Source organism: Pezoporus flaviventris, unplaced genomic scaffold (genome assembly GCF_033815535.1).
Source record: "Pezoporus flaviventris isolate CSIRO_AGI_PZ_B2104156 unplaced genomic scaffold, CSIRO_AGI_Pfla_v1 ptg000002l, whole genome shotgun sequence".
Classification (NCBI taxonomy): domain Eukaryota; kingdom Metazoa; phylum Chordata; class Aves; order Psittaciformes; family Psittacidae; genus Pezoporus; species Pezoporus flaviventris.
The window spans coordinates 68,294,115-68,315,336 of NW_026892550.1; the positions used below are offsets into that span (position 1 = coordinate 68,294,115).

The 21,222-nt window shown below is 44.4% G+C and overlaps 1 protein-coding gene across 7 annotated transcripts in view; it reads right to left on the bottom strand.

The window, feature by feature from the left end:
* The window catches only part of JADE1 (jade family PHD finger 1), a 39,167-nt gene extending 18,423 nt beyond the window's left edge, over positions 1-20,744 (bottom strand). For 2 of the 7 annotated variants that reach the window (XM_061442516.1, XM_061442481.1), the window contains exons 1-3: positions 20,507-20,744; positions 12,213-12,290; positions 839-921 (exon numbers count right to left, since the gene is read on the bottom strand). In XM_061442516.1, the coding sequence (XP_061298500.1) occupies positions 839-921; positions 12,213-12,218 (89 nt within the window). In that variant the 5' untranslated portion in view covers positions 12,219-12,290; positions 20,507-20,744. The other 5 variants (XM_061442492.1, XM_061442524.1, XM_061442468.1 and 2 more) reach the window with 5 other exon arrangements.
* Between the last annotated feature and the right edge of the window lie 478 nt (positions 20,745-21,222).

Consider the following 21,222-nt stretch of genomic DNA (forward strand, 5'->3'; position numbering starts at 1 on the left):
TTTAAATAACAGCCAACAACCAAAAAAGAAGACTGGAAACCACCAGTACTTGGTGTCGCTCACACTGAGCAATGAGAGAGATTCTTCAGGTGAAAACTCTTCTCCAGGACCTGGGCATACTGTCATTGAGGAGATTAATAAACCAAGATTTCACTCAACATCAATCACTTACTAATGGACCAGAAATACATGTATTGAGCAAGTACATGAAATGAAGAAATTCTATCTCCCAACATTAATACTTTCAGCCTCCACAAAGTCTGCCATGCAGTATTTGCCTGAAGATAGGGAGATTCACCAAGAATACTTCCAAAGAACTGGATCGCATTTACGCGTTACTAACAGCTGATCCATCCTGGAAAGTTCAAAGATTTGCATCTCCCTTAACAGGATTTCCTCAAAACACTACACAAATCAGAACTGTCAAGAAGCAGACTTCTAGTTTGACAAGCAGTTTAACAAAGATCACATACCAAGACCCAATACCAACTATGCAATAAATGCACCTAATGTTGACTTTCACTGTTCACATATCAAGCTACAAATAAACCCCGAAGCCTGAAGAGTAGAAAAAAAGACTACACAGCCATGCTGAACGGGTGTCAGACTATAACAAAATTCACAGATAGAGACTGCTGCTGGCAGTGGCTGTGCCAACAGCTGAACTCCCTTATCTCCTGGCCAAAAAAATAAGTTGGGGATGTGGGGAAAGTGCCAGCTAAAACGTAGCAGAAAGAAAAGAAAATGTAGAACTGAAGCAATGGATCCATTACCAGAACATGTATATGGCTCTGTACTTGACAGATGTAACAAAATGCAAATCACATTCCAGAAATACCTCAGAAGGTTTCCGATCTTCATGTCTGGAACACGACGTCCTCCGACGTCGAGATCTGGAATGCTGAGACCAGGTGGACAGACCTAGGATACAGAAATGATCATTTGCAGACACTGCTGCCATCTATCAATAAAAGCCTTTGCTCTCTCCACACACCCAAGAAGGCCAATTGACTTCAGTGCAATTGTATGAGTAAGGTAAACTAGAGGCAGGCTCCTAAGACACACCTCCAAAGACTCTTTCAAAATGAACCAGAAAATAAAAGTTACTCAGTTGTAAACTTCAGTGATTGCTCTTCTGGTTTGGTTTTGTTTGTAATTTTCTACTTACAGAGGCATTGGCTGCATAGCACTTACCAGCCTTTTCCCCCAGCATTGAAAGAAAGCTATCCCATACCATGCTTCCCCCTGGGCACCAGTAAACCACTTTCTACAGATTAATCACTGACCAGGAGGTCTGCTGGCAGCCAGAAATGTACTCTTTCAAGCTAACATATTAATGTCCTAAATATCTCTTTTGGTCAGCCAAAGAGCAAGCCTCTTCAAAATGAAGCCCACTGCCGTGCACACACCGCAGAGCCCACAGAAATAAGCTGCTGTCTCTTCTGAGCAAATCTCTTAGTGTGGTGTATAATTTTCATCTGCATAATTATTCATTCCATTCCAAACAAATTATACCTCTTTGCCTTGAAACCTTTTGGCAGAGTCTCTGTCAGCTTTCAGAAATATTGTAACAGGAGAAAAGCAAAAAGAGAAAGCACCTACACTCTGCTGTCAAGGCAGTGCTTTGACACCAGAGTGTATTATACCTGTGCCAATCAACTGATTTTAATTCAGGAAGATTTACAGGTACAGCAGGCATTTTCTACTCCCAACTACACAGCAGCAATGGGAAAAAAAAAACAAACCAACAATAAATCCTCATGGGATGGAGAGATGAAGGACTTGAAGTAACATCTGTATGATAGGGAAGCTAGGACCTACACACTGAACTCTGAACACAGACTTTGCAACTCTGAGCATTAAGTACAGACAAACAGAACAGATGCAAAGGCCTTCCCACGTTGCTCATTTCTCCACTGCCTGTGCACATAGACAATAGGAGTAGAAAGTGTAAGCTACAGTCTATAAGAGCAACATCACCTTACATCATCCAGCTGAAAAACTCTTAGGGATCAGAGAGTACTGTTCAAAACCAGACTGCATAGGATGGGATAAGCTCTCAAAACAAAAAATCATTTTATAAGTGAAGCAACTGACCAAGATATTCACTTGAAAGACACAGCTAGTAACAAGTCATCAGAAGAATTCATTATGTCGTAGTTACACTTCTGTCTTGTCTTCTCAGTTTTTCAGATTCCATTAAGGAATCTGCCCAAATAGAAACTGCTCTGTACACAGCAATGAGTAACAGGTTACACAGACATGCATAATGGTCAAACTAAAGCAAGGTAACAGAGCAAACGGCTAAAAATCTTCTGAGATAAGAATACAGAAAAGATTATTTTAAGCACATGTCATCACTTTAATATAAAAGCTGGTGATTTTAAAAGCTTTTTAAAAGTCATGGTCACTTGTCCTAAGCTCCTGTATTTCACAATTACAATTTTCTATTCATTCCCTTGAAAACTAAAGGAAAACCACAAGCAGCAGTAGAAACTACTTGTGAGGATCCTATCAGCCTTATCCAAACTCAACCTAAAAAAGGCAGAGGGGAGTAAGCGTAAGCACTCAAAAAGTGTCAGACATACAGCTAAAATCCATGACAGAAAAACAGATTTTTCCTGCACCATAACAATACAAACATTTTAACATTTAGGCAGATGTGATTAATCAAGAGCCTCACTAGAAGATGGACCGCATTCATACCCACCCAGACAGTATTCAGTTCTCGTGGGTTCTGGTATTTTCCATCAGCAAGACATTAATATCTGACCAACCATCTGCTACCAAGATATTCAGCTAGTCAGACCGCTACACCAGCAAGTCAGACACTTGAAATTTCTAATTCATCTGTGGTTTGGGGTGTTTTGTACACTGCTGGGCCTGGGGGATGGAGCCTGCAAGGCAAGGAATTAAGAACACCAAGCTGTATTGGCAAAGTGGTGTTTGATTCACAAGTTTCTGTGGGAAATGAGCTGGTGGGTCTGGAGGTTTAATCCAGCTGTTCCCAAGTAATGCGTGCATTTGGGAAAACTACAGCAGTAGCAGCAGTACAATGTACTTCTGGATCTTTACCCATGTGCTGTCACGCAGCTCTGATGACAATTTATCATAAGCTGAAGACAAGTAAGCAAGCAGCATATGGGGCTTGTTTGTTTGTTTTATTATGGGTATTAGAAGATGGACTCCCAGGTCTCTCTCATGCCGCAGAAAAGCCACAAAGGGTGAAGAGTAAAATAATCCCTGCTGTATCTTCTCCATTTCTTTACTCAGTCAGATGCTACACATCAAAACAGTGTCTTAAATGTGTACTTCTATTTTAGACACAGTCTATCTACGCAAGGGTTAGGCCACCAAATCAATTAACTATCCCATGCAACATGAAAGGTCAACTCTTAGCACCAAAACTACAGAAACTTCATTTTAAATTACTTTTTTTAAAGTTTTATACCAAAGCACACAACATAAAATTGCTATGCGTAAGGGACAACTCAAATGCAGCCAGCCTTCCTCAGGAGAAGCTGTATTTTTTCCATGCCAATTAACTCCCTACAATGAATAAGGGAAGAAATAGTTTCTTACATAGCTCTGTAATAGCTGTTTCCTTGTACATAACATTGGTGAACACACACTGAAAGCATACAATGTTTTTAGTAAGTTACTGAAGAAGCTGTTGTATTTTTCTGAGCAGTGTAAACTGACTCTACGTAATACTAGAAGAAAAAGGTGTAAGAATTTCTCATGGGACTGTGATTTTACTACCCACTAAGATCTGTAACTATAGCTAACAGATGACCTTTGGCAACGGCTTTGCGTCAATACAGAAAACATTTACTCACTGAATAAACAGAACCCAGCTATAAGGCAGCATTCACAGAGTCAAACCACCACCACTTAAGACACAGAACTGCAAGGAACTGAAGGCGCTAGCCTAATGATAGTAAACTATCCAGCCCCTAACAGTATTAAATTTAATACTTTGGAAATCTCAAACCAGATTTTCAACCCTGCTCCCATTAAAGTTAATGGCAAAGTATCACTGCCTTCAACAGTGCCAGGACCAGGTCACTGTATTACCCAGAGCTGCTTTCATTAATAAGGAATCCACCCACTCTGAGTACACCATTAAAAGTGCAGGTGGAAAAAGAGGGTGTTATGTGTCTTTTCAGCATCCATTCCAAATTTTCATGCTTAATCCAGAAGAGGAACCTCACTGAAAGAAAAAGTTCATAGGCAATTACAACCACTTCAGGGATGAATGATCCGATTTTTATGTCTAATATGTGAAGTAAGAACCATTCCTGGATTGTACAGAAGGAACAATCTACTGTGGTCAAAACAAACACAGATTCAAACCAGCTCTTCTACGCTTGTAAAAGCACATTAACCTAATTGAGTTATTCTGGAAAGATTACAGACACTTTTCACCAAAATTATCCTCTTGCATTAACTATTCAAAATGACTATATTCATCAACAGTTTTCTGAATACTAGGATTAGTCTTAAACTGGACTAGAAAACCAAGACTAGAAAAACAACTAAATAACAAGACAGTTAAACCCAGTTTTGGTAAAATAACAAAAAACATAAGGGAAGGCTGAATCACGGGGATTTGGCAAACATAAAACTTCTGTAAGATAACGTTATACACCTCATGGGAGAAATGAGTTCTCCAGCAGATGGAAACTTAATGAGATGTTAAGAGAGCCCACACTACCAAAAGCCACGTGAATAACAGTGAATAGAAAAAGTACACAACTAGAAAGCACAAAGCTAAACAAACACACCCAGAGCATTCATCACTATTATCACAAGACATCAGAGACAAAAGGTGTCTCATTAAGTGCCAATCCTGTTACATGACTGTGGAAGTTAAGGATGAACCTAGTAGCTAGACCCACCACCACTCAGGAGAGATACTAAGAACATGCTTATTCTTTCACAGGTATGATCCTTTCAGACAGCATAGGTGTTCACATGTTTTAAAAGGTTTTCATCGCTGAGAACAGTAGGAGGATCATACTTTTACTATGTCTCAGTTTTCCCTTTGTGTTTATCCACTTACAGACAAAAACCAAGAAGAAATCCCAGGCTACTAACAAGGTGCAATTCATAGCAGGAGAGGCAAAGCTCTAGAACACTCCTGGTGCTGCAAAGGCGACTTCTAAGACACAAGTAAGAAAACTTCCTATTCCCCTAGGCTATCACATACACCTTAAACTGTATACTCTTTCTACTACAGGGCGTATGTAGCACATTCACCTCCTGATAATGAAGAAATCAAGGACCATGAATGAATTCTCTCTCCATATTTGTGAGGGAAACACACTCTGCAGAAGGAAAAACATAATCAATTAACTGTAGCAATTTATTAAATGATCTATCGAGGATATGTTTTGATTCAAAAAAGTCCATCAAAATACAAAACTCCTCTAGACCAACAAAGCATTCAAACCCTCAGGGAATTCTACCCCTCAACAAATCTACTACTCAGCCTGAGCAGAAAAGGCTCAGCTAGTATGTATCATACACAGGACTGTTGTAAAGCCACCTGCAAGGCACCCCGCTGTGTCCTTGGAGAACTACCTGCTGCTCCAGCCTCTGAACACTTCAAAGCCTCAGATCACCAGGCATCTGAAAGCAGCTCTCCCACCGTAAATACACTCCTGCTACACCATTACAGCAGGCAGCACAACTGAGCAAAACATCCCCGACATGGATGTGTGTCCGGCTGTCACTTCTGCTTAACACTGGCATTTCCAGCTGCCTATACTGTTCCTCAGCTCGCTCTGAGACAAACTAGGTGCTGCTGTGTCAGAAAAATCTGCAATCTGAAGATAAAACATAGATGCTCACTCTCCCCATTTAGTGGCTGGCCCACAACTTTCCGCTATCACTTACACATAACTCCATGTCTAGACCCAAATTCCAACACAAAGAAAACAGACAGAGACTATTTGAAGGGCAGCTTCCCATTATGTTAAGTACAAAAAGAGCTGTCTATGCAGAAGTCTTCAGGCCTTATCACAGAGCATGTATGCAAACACAACATTCGAGATCGTTTCACACAGCCAGATTCCCCTTCTCATGTTTCTGTTGCTGGAGAATTTGCCCGTCTATCTTCCTTATCTTTATATAATAGTGTGTTAATACACAATAGTCTCATTCAAGATCAAAACAGAAAAAGCAACACCGATTCTACTGAATATGTAGTGCTGTTATCAATATTGTAGCCAATTCTGGTTTAAAGTATAAATTTTATTAAACTGAGTAAGCGATAGCAGACAAAACAGCGCTGGGCGCGCCGGGGAGACCTCCGCTCCGCCCAAGACGCGCACACGCGGTCCCTGGGAGGCGGTCCTTTATCCTCTCCGGGTCAAGGCCCCGGCCAATCCTGTCGCCCCTCCTCACTCGGATGTTGACATGGCTCTTCCCCATTGGTTCCCTTTGTTGCAGGGGTCTCATTACCGAGAAGTTTCGGGAAGTTTCGAGAAGCGTCCACGGCCAGCCTCCTCACCGTCGCAGCCCCCTTCCCTCAAGCGTTGCAACAAGACACCACTTCGAGCCACTCAGCCCTCTTTTCTCTCTCACAACCCCGTACAACAATACAACCGACCTCCCCCCATTACCTACAGAGTACAACAGTTACAGAGGCAAAAGGAGTATTGTTTCACATAACGACAGCCACAGAGAGCCTCCCTCCCCCCAAACTTCTTGATGAACAAACCCCACACATTACAGTGCCATTTAACAACTACCAACTGCAGCTGTCGAACAAGGCATGGATCCATACAATCTTTGCAGTGCTTTACAAGAACATGGCACAATTGCTCAGTATCTGACACACAGAACAACCAACCTTTGCAGCTCCCTGCCACAGCAGTTCAATGGAAGTTCCCTCCTATCATCCCTTTTCCCAGTAGCACACACACGACTTTTATAATTACAAAGACCACGCACATAACGTGCCATGCAGAGGCACATGACACTCTTTTAACAGAGAGGAATTCCTAGATCTCACCTTGTATTTTGTCACAAGACCCAACTGCCACTCTAACTCTCTAGCCCAGGGCTTCCCACCATAGCAATGTTTTACCATTAACAGTATGGAACATTTTAGGGCAAGGTTAATACAGGTTATCAAAGCAAATTTAGCACCTCCTGAGTTGGTAACACAACTGTTGTAAGTCAGGCCTTAAAACTCCAGGGGAGTTAGGTGTATTCAGCACTAGCAGTTCTGTAAAGAAAGGTGTATGCCTCCCAAAATGGCTGCGATGATTATGTGATGTCCCTTCCTCAGATGCAATATCCTAAAATCCCAGGTAAGTCTTTCAAATCACTCAAAAGAGCAACAACTTCACCAAAAGTCACCCCACCCCAGTGAATATAACCTTCACATGATATGATAGTTCTGACCACTCAGCATCAAATCTGAATGCCAAAACCCTTGTCCAAAAGCACAGCAGTAACCCCTAAACTTGCTACTTTGCCCAAATTCTCGCACTGTAACTACATTACATTCCACTATTTATCACCATCCCTCACCTACCAGCTAGTTCAACTGAAAACCAAAACATGTTCTTCACTTCCTTTTGATAAAATGGTGCACAGCATTACTCATACTGCTAAGTAAGTGCCACACCTCAGGCCAGCAGCAGCTGCAATTCCGTGGTAAATGATGTACACACCTGAGGTTATGTACTCAGCAACCTTTGTGAAGGCACTCTGGGATCCATCTCAAACACAATGGGAATCCACTGGGATGAAAAGCCCTTTCTAAACCTAAGATCCCCATCATTCAGCCAGAGCAATGGATATTGGCAAAACATGTTTAACTTTAAAATAACATTTGTTCAGCAAAGATAGGCTAAGGGTCCATCTAATTTACAGAACTATACTCCATAATCCGTAAGCATTAAATCTTTCATTTCTCGAAACTGATGTGCAATCTTGTAAATCTTACAAGTTCCTTTTGTCTGCAAGCGTCTTCAGTATTTCTCTCAGATGCTCTGCATGTAGGAGTATGACAAATTGATAACCCCTCCACGAATAAATGAAGAAGCATCTTGAGAGCTAGTAAAATGTGGAGAAAATCGTGCTCTGAATTCCTTACTCATGGAAAACACTGACCAAACTCTGACATCAAGGAAAGCCTGAATTTCACCCAAGATCCCTACAATACAATTGTCCAAGCAATTTGTGTGAAAGGAATGCCCTAAAGCTATAAATGGAAACTACTCCCTGCACAACTTTATCTTGCCAGAAAGCAAAGCACATGGAACATTCAGCACAAACGACTTTTGCAGATCTACAGACCAATGAGGCTAAAAAGTCAGGTCAAGACTGAGCAGGAAAGATAAAACAGCTTCAGTATCTAACATTTGATGACAGTAAGACCCAGGATCATAGAGAGGAGTTTTTGCAAAGGAGGAGCAAGCAGAAATACAATGGAACAATTGCTTAAGAACTACAAAAGCACTAGCCAGCCATGCAGGTAACAAGGACATGACTGAGTTTGAGGTAAACATTACTAATGTACTTAATACAGGCTTTGAAGAAGGTGGTAGCAGGCTTTTATAATGGCCCTGGCTCATATTAACATCTACTGTAGCTGATGTAATGCGCTACCTGGAAAGGGACAGAAACTAACAAGCTGCCAAGATGACAAAAAAAAAGATCACTTTCAGGTGCCAATAATCTTAAATCCTTTCACAAGCCTCTCCCAATACCTTTCTTCTGTATTTAGATCTAAGCTCAAAATCCAGAACTCTATCTGCAGCCATTTTTCAATTATCTTTCATGAATAAAATATTCAGAAGTGACCTATGATTTCAGAAAACAAAATCTCTGAGAACACACTCGGATATCCAAGGGCTAACTGGAACTGTTGTGTACAACTTACACTGATACCTCTTGCTCACTGCTCCAAATATGCTATTTTGGCCTCATGTCTAAATGAGGGTTTAGAACTCTGATTTTAAGGGGACGTGGCTTAAAGATTTACAGCAGTTAGGCTGAAGGACATAAAAAAAAATACTTTGTGGGGTTTGAAGTCTGCATTTGGCTTTTGGGAAAGAACCAAATTCGAAGGCAAAGAAGAAGTGATGAAAAAAAGTAAGGGTTTCCTCTAAGGTGCAAGGCTTTAAAAAATTGCAAATAATATATAACCACCCACACTAAAATATCTGACGTCAGTAAATACATGTATGTACTCAAAGACTACAGCCATGTAGTTAAGCTTTCTTCTGTCCTATATTTCACCCCTAAATGAAAATGATCCTCTCTTCTGTCAGTTCACAAAAGGAGAGTGCCCCTGAAGAACTACAGGTACACATATATTCAGCATAATACATTTTTAGTGCTTAGGATATGAGGCTTATTTGGCTGTAACTTTGTGACTACCAAGGAAACTGATTTAGTTCAACTAACGGAAAACAGTTTTTGTATGTTCATTCTTCTTCCATAACTTCCATTATTAGTAGCATTATTATTATTACCTTATAAATATTCAGGTTCCTGAGTTCAATAATGTAGAATGTGTATTTCTTCATGCCAAAATATTTTCCAGGTGATGCTAGTCTATGTGCTGGAGTCTACCCCAGTCAAGCATCCTCATTCAGGTTACTCCAACCACATTTATCCAGTGACACTCATGATCAACCTGAGACACCTGATCACACCGTCTCCTAAAGCACGGCATGAAAACTCAACTTCAGAACTGACGAAACCCAAGAGATGAAGGCCAAATTCTCACCACAAGAGATGAGGGAGAGCAGTTCTGAGCTGAAGGGCCATTGAGTTCAGTATGATGGGAATGCAACAAGTGCACTGAAGGGTCAAGAGGTGCCACTGACTGAAGGGAAGCAGATGTTTGGCAACAGGATTCCAACTAAGTGTTGATTATAATTTTGACTTTTCAACAAGAAGATGGCTGTCTGAAGTGCTCAGAATAGTCTATTTAATTGTGTTCTGACTCCAGAAACTCCAAGAAGGAAGAACAGCTAATGAAACAACTTAAAGCCTTCAACAGAAATTTTTACCTTTTGTTTTTTTAGGCAACAAGATTTGCTTCCCCTTCTAACACTACTATCCGTACACTGGAATGAACATTGTCAGAGTAATCAGTAATTCTACTGAAGACTACTAAAGAAAAGATTAAATGAAGGTGAGACCTGTTAGAAGAGACCTTTGCCACTCACACATAGTTGTGAGGAACTACTGGTATCCCTGTAACATGAGAAGTGGAAAGGGCCTGAGCGTTGTACTCAGCCAGGTGTGAGTGACAGAAATACTCAGACACTGTCCCTACACTGCATCTCAGCTTCTCACTATTAATCCTTGATCTTTTTGAAAGCATGTATTATAACAGAATGAATACAGGAGCCTGTACCTAAATCTGACCACTAGCTTCACAAGGGGGAAAAAAAAACCATAATCAAATCACGAGAAAAGATGCCTCATGAAAGGGAAGCAGTATATATTTCAATCAGTACTTGGAAATACTTTTAAACTGCCTTTTGCCATGTAACTTATTCAACAAAGAGTTAGGCTTTAACATAGACAGATCCTAAAAGAGCAAGGATACGTTTTTCTTTCCCTAACTCATTTCCTTAGATCTTGATCTCTGGAACAGATGAAAATAAAGCTTTTTGGAAAACGTAATTCTGTAAGTTGACAGCTCTATTCCAGATGACTATATATCAAATGGCACTGCAAACAAGCACCATAATCAGCAACAGATCAGTCAACTGTTTCGGTGTCAGAACTTCAATTCCAAAATTATCTCCTTCGTAACACGAGGCACACAAGGGGATCGAATTGTAAAAGTAAGAGTGAAAATAAACACGGGTATTATCAAAATGAAACACTATAATACAGAGCTCCCAGGGAATGAAAAAAAAAAAGTAAAGCAAAATTATAATGAAAGCCCTCACATTTGCAGCTATTTGTCTATCTTACAAGTAAAACACATCTTTGTTTTGGGGAAGTATGCGTTACATTTGAGGAAATACACCAACTTTAATTTTTAAAACCCCAAGTATTCTTCTAACCCAGAAAAAACAGGTCTGAATCACCCATTTTTGTCTTCCAAAATCCCCCAACTGCAGGTAGCTCTCCAAAACGAAGCCAAATCCCACACCTCTTTAACAGATTTTAGTCAGTCCTCATTTGGACTAACTCCTATAGGCTTGCTAGTTCTCACCTCCTCCAATCCTTTTTACCACTACTTCAAGTGAGCAACAGTTTTCCAAGGCTTTTCAGGGTGCAGATATGGCCAGACCTGAGCAGACTCCCATGCAGAACAGACACACCTAAGAAATGCAGGTGAAGTAGTCACCTGTGCAGGGCCACAGTGTAGCACAGGTGTAGCTCTGCTTCTCAGAGCAAAGCTTTCAGAAGCACCTGGAAAACCTCCCTGATCATTTTCGACTTCAGATTTGAAGATGTCCACCCAGAGAGATCAAATTAAAACCAGGGAAATCTCTCTGACAACTGGCTAGGCTGCACTATTGTCAGGTACAATCAGCTTGCTTGGTTGGGTAAATGAAACGCCCTGGAACATTTCCCATACTGCCATTTTACCTTCCTCTCTCCCCCTCCCCCCCCTTTTTTTCCCCCTGCTTAATGGAAGATTATCAGTCTCTGGAATCCAAAACACCATTAACAGCTCAATGTTAGTTATGTCAGTACACAAACAGTTAAAAAACTAAATACATTCTATATCCGATTTACTGATCTACTGAATTCAAATTCTTTAGTTATTCCTCAAATAAAATAATCTTCAAATGACGTAAGGAACAACTTTTATGCACCATCAATCTTTCCTAATGAAGTTTGAAGCAATATACCCTTCCACTGCATAAGAGAGTATGAGAATCCTAATGCAAACTTCTGTTAGATACTAAGCTGTGGACAATGTCAGCAGATGTCTCCGTGCAAATTTTGTCCTTGCAATGATAAATTATGCTGCTCGCAAAGATTTTAAAGAAGACAACCTACTTTTTCACTTGTTTCTCTTACCAGCTAACACTGTATAGTCAATAGAGTGGGGGGAATCCCCAGTCTTCTGTCCACCTGCACTCAGAATGACTAAATCCTTAAAATACACATTTCCTACCAATATGCAAAATGCCTCTGTCAGATAAAACGCTGCATTAAAATGTGTTTTCAAACTCGTAACCTACTGCACTGTACAACAAAGGAGCACTTACTGCCATTGTCGTCAGAATCTTCACTGCTGCTAGGAAGCCGTCGTCGTTTCATGATCTCCCCGGGAAACAGCAGGCAGCCTGCAAAGCAATGAGACAGCACTTAACCCAAGATAATAATACAGAGTTATCAAATTGTGTTTCTGATGGCATTCGAGGATTTACAGCACACAAAGGAAAACAAACAACTTTAAACAGCATCTGAAATATGAACAGTGATTTTCTCAGGGACGCTTAATTAGGCAGTCATCAGATGAGCAAGTGAACAAGATTGGAGAGTATCAATGACAGCCCCACCAACATTTTCACCCCTAAGCAAGAGCATATTTTGTTCTGAGAGGTCTTAAAATCACTAAATAGCTGCAGTCAATGTGCTTGACTTCCCCTGCCCATTCTGACACTGGATTTGTAATACAATAACATTTGTACTGCTTGTGTAAATATTTGCTTTGGCTAATATGGTACTGGAACCATTTTATTCCTGTTTAAAGTGCCAGATTTACAAAATCAAAGTTTAAAGTCATACACATATATATGTGTGTGTATTTTTATATATATACATATGAAAGAAGTATCAGCAGTAGCCAGCCAAGTTTTCCCACATTAACTAAACATGCATCACCTATGCGTTGGAAAGCACCACCCTCACCAGTGAAAGTGTTAAATCCTCCTGCAGGCACATGCCCAACACTGTTCTTCAGGAGTCAGACCACCAACTGACTGCACAGAAGCTCCTATAAACTGCCAGACTTCTACCAATACTGAGCTCAACTGCACATGAGCCAGTGATGCAAAGACAAAAAGTTCAGTATCTTTTTAACTGCTATTCACAGGGTGTTGGTATTTTCACAAGTATTCTCTGTGGGATGAAATCAAATTCAGAAAAATTAAGCTGTAAATAGCTAGTGCACATTTACATGTATAAAGCTATAAAAACGTGTAAGCTGAAGAGCAGAAAAAACATGACAAGTGTAGAACAGCACCTCCACCATGAGTTAAAATGACAAGGATTCTAGAAGCAGATCAAACCCCTTGATTCTGCGTTTACCACTTATCAATCACAGTATCAATAAGGTGAGTGTTCTGCTAGCAGCAGAGGCACAGATTTGGAAACCATGATGCTGAAATACTTCTTTGCTTCTAGGTATGTGCAGAAAATCTAACCTCATTTTCACATGAGCTGAGATTTCTTAGAAAGCCTTCAACAAAACTCTTTTCACTGAGCCTTCCTTTTTTACATTATACTTGCAAACAGATGTGGGGGAACGCCTCCCTCCCAGAGAGTTACCTTCAGGAGTGGGATTTAACATGGTTGTCTGTGAAACTTTTAACAGTTTTGAGCTGCAAACTTCGCTCACTGAAGGTAAACTGAATGGTTCACTTCACCAAAACCTTTTGTTACCATTTCACAGAGTAGAAGTTCGCAGATAATGTCTAACACCAGAGAATAAAGAATCATAAATGACAACCTCTTACAGTGCTAGAATTCTCTCCAAAAGAACTGCTTTGAAGCAGACCAGAACTCTGTGTGTATGGCAGACAGAAATGCTGCCAATGAATAACACACAGATCACCCTGGACCATCAAAGTCATCTGAATATATGTCTGGTATAAATGTAGTAGGTCCAGAGCCAAGTTCTGACAAACACGTATCACAGAAAGCCAACATTCAGGTCTAGAGGAGGCCAAGACTAAAAAAATCAATTAGCTGCTACAAGGCCAAGGATATGCAAGAAAATAAAAAAATAAGTTATCTCAAAAATGTAGCTGGGATATTCCTGGTCAAAAATCTTCATTTCTTGGTTTATTCCTCCATGGTCTGAAAAGTACTATGCATCCTAATGCAAAGTAGCGTAGTGTATACACACTGAGACACACTCATGACCTTGCAAGGAGCAAGAAAATTTGACATCCTGCTCCTCCACATCTTTCTGGATATATGTGTTTTGAGTTCATCTTTTCCCATCCCTACTTTCTGCTAACTCACAAAGTAAGAGAAGACCAGGAAGCTTCTCCTTCCTACCTGGTATTTAAAAAAATCCCCAAGAAACTAAACAGTTTTGTTGTTGGTATAGTTTAAAGGAAAGAGTGGTATCCACACCTCACAGTCCAAACACTCAATAGTTCTGCAGGAAAATAGAGAAGACAGAACAGAAGCCACTTTTTCTGCAGTACAGAATATTAGGTAAGACAGCTCATTTCCTTGTCCACTCTGGTCAGGTCTCTGAAGTTGGCCTGTGAAAAGCCTGTGTTCTCAAAAATAACAGTCAAAGAAATACACCATCTGATGAAACTTCTGTGAGATTCCTTTATAGAAGCTGGGGGGGGGGGGGGGGGGGGGGAGTTAAAATCCAGGGATCTCATTTTCTCATCTTTGAACCTGAGTTTACAGGGAGCTAAATCACAGATGGAAAAAGCAGCATTCGGCTTCTTAGAGCAAGTCTCAAACCTCCCAAGATCAATGCCCTGGAACTTTTGCCATTATAATAAAACAGCTCTTTTCAACTTCTACAACTTCTAAAATAATTTTACACTGTTCCCACCAGATGTTCATATCCACAGCTCAGAAAACACATTCTGGAGATAACACTACAACACCTAATAAGAACTACAACCACACAGATTGAAATGCTGCTGTCCTTTAGGGTATCACAGTGCCTGTAGCTCAAAGACTACTGGCTTCTACTGGGTGATGGTGACCTCAAAGTCACCCAAGAACTACATTTGAAATAAACCCAGTGACGGTTAGGTGCAGACTGAAGGTACAGGCTTTCCTTGCTCAACCACATTTTCCCACCATGTTTAGAGAACACTGTGAATTCAAGAAACACTTTTTTAATCTTTAAGAAGAAGGAAAAAAAAAAGAACAACAAACCTGTAGTAACTCTTTCCATTAACTAAAAATAAGGACGTATCACTATTACGCTGAAAAAAGGAAGAGCTATCAAACTTTTCAGTAAAATTACTTATTTCCTTCTCTTTCCTTATCTGAGATTTGAGGGCCAGAAATATTATCTTCCTTTTAATTTCTTGCCCTTTACAGCCATGAAAATGTTATTTTTCACCTGACTTAATTCTGACCCACACTTACTATACCCAGGTGCATACACAATGCATTTGGTCCAACTCCGAGCTCATTAAAATGTATTCTGAAACTGAAGTACACCTGTCAATTCCAACGAGTCAGAAGTAAATGCAGGTTCATCAAGACTGACTGCACCACAGCTAGTTTAATGGCACATATTGGCTGTGATCACCATACCTGTAAGTAAAATAAGCATAAAAAGGCTGAAATATTTAAGACAGGCTTTAAAATTCATACCAACAGTAAGTAAAAACTATGCACCCTTTCTGCGGCACTTGCAGGACAGGAAGAGACCACCCAGGTTACCAAGCGTAACTCCCAGCAACAGCATGCAACCACGTAATTGCTGTTTAGTCCAGAAGTTTCCACAAAACATTCACTGCACCCACACATGCTTCAGAATAACTTGCCAACCCCCTTCGCAAAATGAAGCAAGGAAGCAGCCAACCAAGCAGTGCCCCTGAACCCTGTATCGCCCATCACAAACATTTCTACAGGAGATTTTCCCAAATTCCTACCCCAAAAGGGCATTTACCCATATACTGTTCACCTACAGAGTGAGCTCACACTTGGGAAGCTACAAGAGTCCAGCAGCCCTAGGCTGCTGCATCATCAAGCCAAACATTCCCCAAGACTTTAGTGACACGTGTAAATAACCCAACAACTTTGGCATGTCATTTCAGTTTTGTTTCTTGAAAAGATGATTGCTTCTTCACTTTAAAAGCATCCATTCAGAAATCAGACAGGCCAACACACAGCATGCTCACAGTTATCTGCTGACAGTTATTTCTCCTGAGGACTCTATTATAGCATTTACCCATTTATTGGGGGGAAAGGGGAGAAAGGGAGAGAGAGATCCACACACAGACAACAAAACACACAGATGGACTCAGGCAAACACCAGCCTTCAACCACAGTCATCAGTGGCTCTTCTATCCTTTCTCATCATGCTAGCTTCTGGAAGCAAAGCTTTACTCATTGATTAGGTACAAACTTCAAACATACAAACATAACTCTGGATTTACATGGTACATTTTTAAAGGTAAGATTACACTGCGTGGAATGTTTCTTCTGGCTACTGCATTTTGAAGAAAGCACTAAACCTTTTCTAACATACTTGTAAAATGCTATGCAAATGAAATGACTGGATTATAGTCATATTATCAATGTCAGGCCACAAAATCACATTTGGATTTACATATCCTTGTGGAGGTGAGCAATAAACATCTAATTCTACACAATTAACTAGACACGGTTAGGAATACTGACACTGCTGTCCACTTCCGAGTATCTGCTGGCAGATGCAGTACAGTGGGTCAGAACTAGCAACATGACACAGTACAGCAAATTCACTGGTCACTATTTTTACCAGTATGCATTATTATGCTCCTCTGATCATAGAACCAACAAAAGACACAAACCATGCTGGGCAGTAACACTAAGATCCTTCTTCTTACTTTTATTTCTTCCACACTGAAGCAAGTCTCATGAAACAAGAAAGTATGTCCCAATGCCACGAGTGTTCTCCACAAGGAACATTCCTTTTGACTTCAGTGCACCTATTCAAAATTTGACAAGGAAAGGCAGAAGCACAATTTGGACATAGGAGCCCAACACTTTTCAGCAAGCCACATGCTTATTTATGCACCTGTGCAAGTCAGCTCATAACACTACCCTACAACCTGGGCAGCAACAGGAAATTATTCCCAAACTGTGCCGGTGCAACTTGACTGCCCAAAACCTTGAGCAATAATACACTGGGCTCCATGAATTGATTCAACTCACCCTGCACCCATCACAGTTCATCTCTTCCATACAGAAAAAGCTGTCAGTTTGGTCAGCTCCAGCTGAACACAGGAGTACAAAGCAACAGTTCTAACCACATGCAGAAAGCATTTGAGGAAAGACTGGAAGGGTTTGGGTTTTGTTTTGTTTTTTTTTTTTTTACAGTATTCTGTGAATTAGGAATGAAACCAGAGAAGCTGGAAGGGAAATCCGCAGCTGTGAGGGGAAAGGGGAGTTTATTATTTTAAACATATGTATTAAACATAGCTAAAAAGCAGGGAGTGAGTGGTATCTGACGCCAAAGGGAAAATCCTGCCACTAAAACGTACAACCCTTGCTGTTTCAACATTATCTGAGTGTGAGAAACCTCTAGAAATAGAATCATAACAAGCATATTTTGGCATAACTTTTACGAAGGTTTTAGGTTTGCAAGTGTGGGCAGCTTTTGACTTACTTAAAACACAGCGCCTGCTTAAAAAGGAAATTATTCCAAATCACAGCTAAATCTTCCTCTAAAAAAAAAAAGAAAACAGGCTGGCATAAAAGCATCCTCCCGCTTTTATGTTAAAGTGTCAACTAAAATGTGTTGCTAAATGCTATCAGAATTTCTAACAGTACCTAGCAGCTACCAAGGAGCAGCAATCGATTTTTAATGCTTGTGTGATGCCATACAAACCATGCATTGGAGAAGGCCTTTTCACAAGGGCATGTAGTGACAGGACAAGGGGGAATGACTTTAAACTGACAGAGGGGAGTTTTAGATTGGATATTACGAATTATTTCTTCCCTGTGAGGGTGGTGAGGCCCTGGCACAGGGTGTTCACAGAAGCTGTGGCTGTCCCATCCCTGGCAGTGTTCAAGGCCAGTCTGAACAGGGCCTGGAACAACCTGGTCTAGTGGAAGGTGTCCCTGCCTGTGGCAGGGGGTTGGAACTGTGTATGTTTTATAGTCCCTTCCAACCCAAAACCGTTCTACGATTCTGGGTCACACATGGCCAGTCCTTGCTGGGCTAGTGACAGGTCTCAAAATCCCGCGGACTTCACCGATAGGCGAATCTAATAAACTATCCCCATAAAGCTGTCAGCAGAGGGAAGAGACGGAGGGAGAGGCTAGTGAGAGGACGCCCTCGTCCGGGAAGCGTGGCCTTCTGCACCGCCTTCCAGGTGAGCTGTGTCTCTACCGATGCCAACAAGCCGCTTGTGCGGCTAGGGACCGCCTTTACCGCGAGTGGAAGCCGGGGCTCCAAGACTAAGTTCAAAACCGCCGCCTACCGCCCCGCGCTCGCCAGCTCTCTGCCGGCCGTGTGCCGCTCGGGGCGGCCCCTTCCTCCTCCTTCTCCCTCAGCTCCCGCCCGGCGGGGGGCGGCTGCCCACCCTGGAGCCGCCGAAGCACGGCCAGCGGCGGGCAGAAGGAAGGAGAGGAGCGGCCTCGCTGCACCTCCCCCGCGGGGTGGCACCTCCCGGGCAACGGCACGGCCGGCAGTTTCCACTCGAAACGGCCCGGCTCGCCCCCTCGTCCTCCTCTTAGCTCCCTCTGCCTCTCCTCTCCGCCGCCGGCAGAACCAATCCGCTCGGCCCCGGCCACAAATCAAACTTGGTACCTCCAGCCCCGCTGCCTCTCCCCCAAAGTCCTGGCACTGCCCGAAACGGCCGAAGCACCTTCCCGATCCCTCCATCCCCATCCCCGCGTTGCGGCGGGAGAGACGGGACGGCGGTTTGGGGGATGGAGCAGCATCAGCAAGACAAGAGAGACTAGAGCTCATTTTGTGTCTGTCTCTCCTCCCACTCCCAGACAGTTCTGGAAACTGTGTATCACCTCTTGTCACAGGAAACCAACCAGCAGGCGGTGCAAACAAACAAACACCCTCTGCCTCCACCCTCCCAAAATAACGACCGCCCCACCGCTACCGCTAAGGAACGGGCGGGCGCGAGCGGCAGGGAAAAGCAAAAAAATAAAAATTAAAATAAAACCCCAAAACGGCCTCGGAACGCCGGCGGCTACCCGAGCCCAGCGACCAGCAGGATAGCAGCAGCAGCCGCCGGGCGGCTTTGTCTAATTTCATCAAGTGGAATACTGCTGGAGAAGCGCTCACCTCCAACGGGAGACTGAGGCCGGCCCGCCGCAGGGCAGGGAGCGGTTAGCACAGCCCCATCCCGCCTGCACTGGAATCGCGGTGCTACCCAGACCGGCGCCCAACCAACTTCTGGCGTTGGCCGCCGCTCCCCGGCGCAAGAATTCTTGCTGTTAGGTTCGCGGTTCGACACCGCTTGTGACGTTTCGTTCCCTCGTCAACAAACCCGGGCACAGCCACGCCGAGCCCCCCGGCAGAGCTCCGTCCTGCCCGGAGCCCCCGCCGGAGTTTGCACACTTCACACCATCCCGTGCCCGTTCTCGCGCCGCACCCGCCTCCCCGGGACCGCCCTGCACCTGCCGGCCGCAGCGCTGCCGCCCCTGCCCGGCGGGGCTGCTCGCAACACGTGCGCTCCGAGCTCCGCAACTTGCTCCGCAGCGGGACAGGGCCTGCGCTCTCTGGGGCACAGGCGGTGGGTACGGGCACACCTCTGGTGGCCCACCCGCCACTGTCCGCCTCCAGCGGAGCTGCCACCGGTGCCTGTGCCCCAGCGCACTCCCTCCCGCGCTCAGGCAGTGCACGGCTGGCCGGCTGCGGCGCAGAGCAACTTGTGCTTAATTTCACCGATGAGCAGTTTTTATGCTTTCCAAGCATTTTTTTTTCCTACAAGCGAAAGCCAAGTGCGCTCGGAGGGGGGGGTGGTGTGTCAGTGTAGTTACAGAGCTGCTTGTGCACACCCTGAACACCTCCTCCCCCACGCACACGCTCTCGGCGATGGGTCTAGTGGACATGTGGGTAACACGGTGACAGGCAGTGGCCATGGCTCCCCCCGCCCCCTTCCCACACATCACCATCCGAGCAGGACCTGCGCTCTACTATTGCCATCTGTCTACCAAGTTACTCCAATGCTTCCCGCTTCCCGCGGCGGGCGATGCCCCCGGGATTCTCCCCCCCCGGAGCAGCCCGAGGCCGGCGCCTCAGTTGGCCGCAGCACCTCGGGAGCTGCGCGGTCCTCGCCTGCGGCGGCGGAACAAAAACCCAGCCGCCGGTGCCGGCACCGGCGCAGCCTCCCCGCCCTGTTCCCACCGCCCCGTCCCTCCCGCCCGCCCCGGCCCGGCACAAGTTGCTTGTGGGATAGCGGAGCCGCAAGTCGGCCGCCTCCCCTCGCCCCGCACCGAGCCGCGCGGCTCTTGGCGCCATGTTAATGACGTACTATCTTATTTCCACTAGGCAGCGACCTTCGGCACCGAACTGCTCTCCCGCCGCCTCCGGAGCGACAAAAAAAAAACATCAAATATGGCTGTGCTGGCGGCTTCCCCCGGCTAGCGCGGCGGCGGCGGCGGCGGGCACGGTTACCTGCTGGCGGCGGCGGGGCGGCGGCGGCGAGGGCGGGTAGCGCGGCTTGGCTCCCCCTGCGCGGAGGGCTTGGGGCCGCCTCATGAGTTCGGCGCGGCGCCGGGGAGCGGGCGCGGAGAGCGGCTCCCTGCGCCACACACACCACAGACACACAGAGACTCCCTCTGACTGACGTTTGTACTTGTTATGGAGGAAGGACTCCGTGAATCAAACTCGTTTCTGGGTCACTGCTGCCACAGGGGGGAGCTACTTTAATCCCCTGCCAAAACTGGAAGGCGGGGGGGGGGGGGGGGGGGGGGGAATTAATAATCGCGTACCGCGAGGGAGGGGGCGGCCCCGCGGGAGCCGCCGTTAACTGTTGGCGGGCCGGGCCCGTCTCGCAGCCGCCACCCGCCCGGCAGCTCGCCGGCGAGGTGCTCCGCAGCCGGTTATGCCCACTTGGCCGGAGACCGGGGGGGGGGGGGCGCGGGCGCCCGGCGCCAAACGCGTCCGGGCTGGTAATGGAGCGAGCTCGCAGAGGACGAGAGGAGCCGACGGCGCAGGGCTGGCAGCTGGGAAACGAATGGTGTCTGCACCCAGGTCCCGCCCGTGGCACTGCTGGCGTTACCCTGCGACCATTGCTGCTTCTCTCCCCAAAATTCCAGGCTATTTCACAAGCAGGAACTACAGTGCTGCACAGGCTCCCTGTGAGTAACACAGAGTGTGCTGGGTTTGAG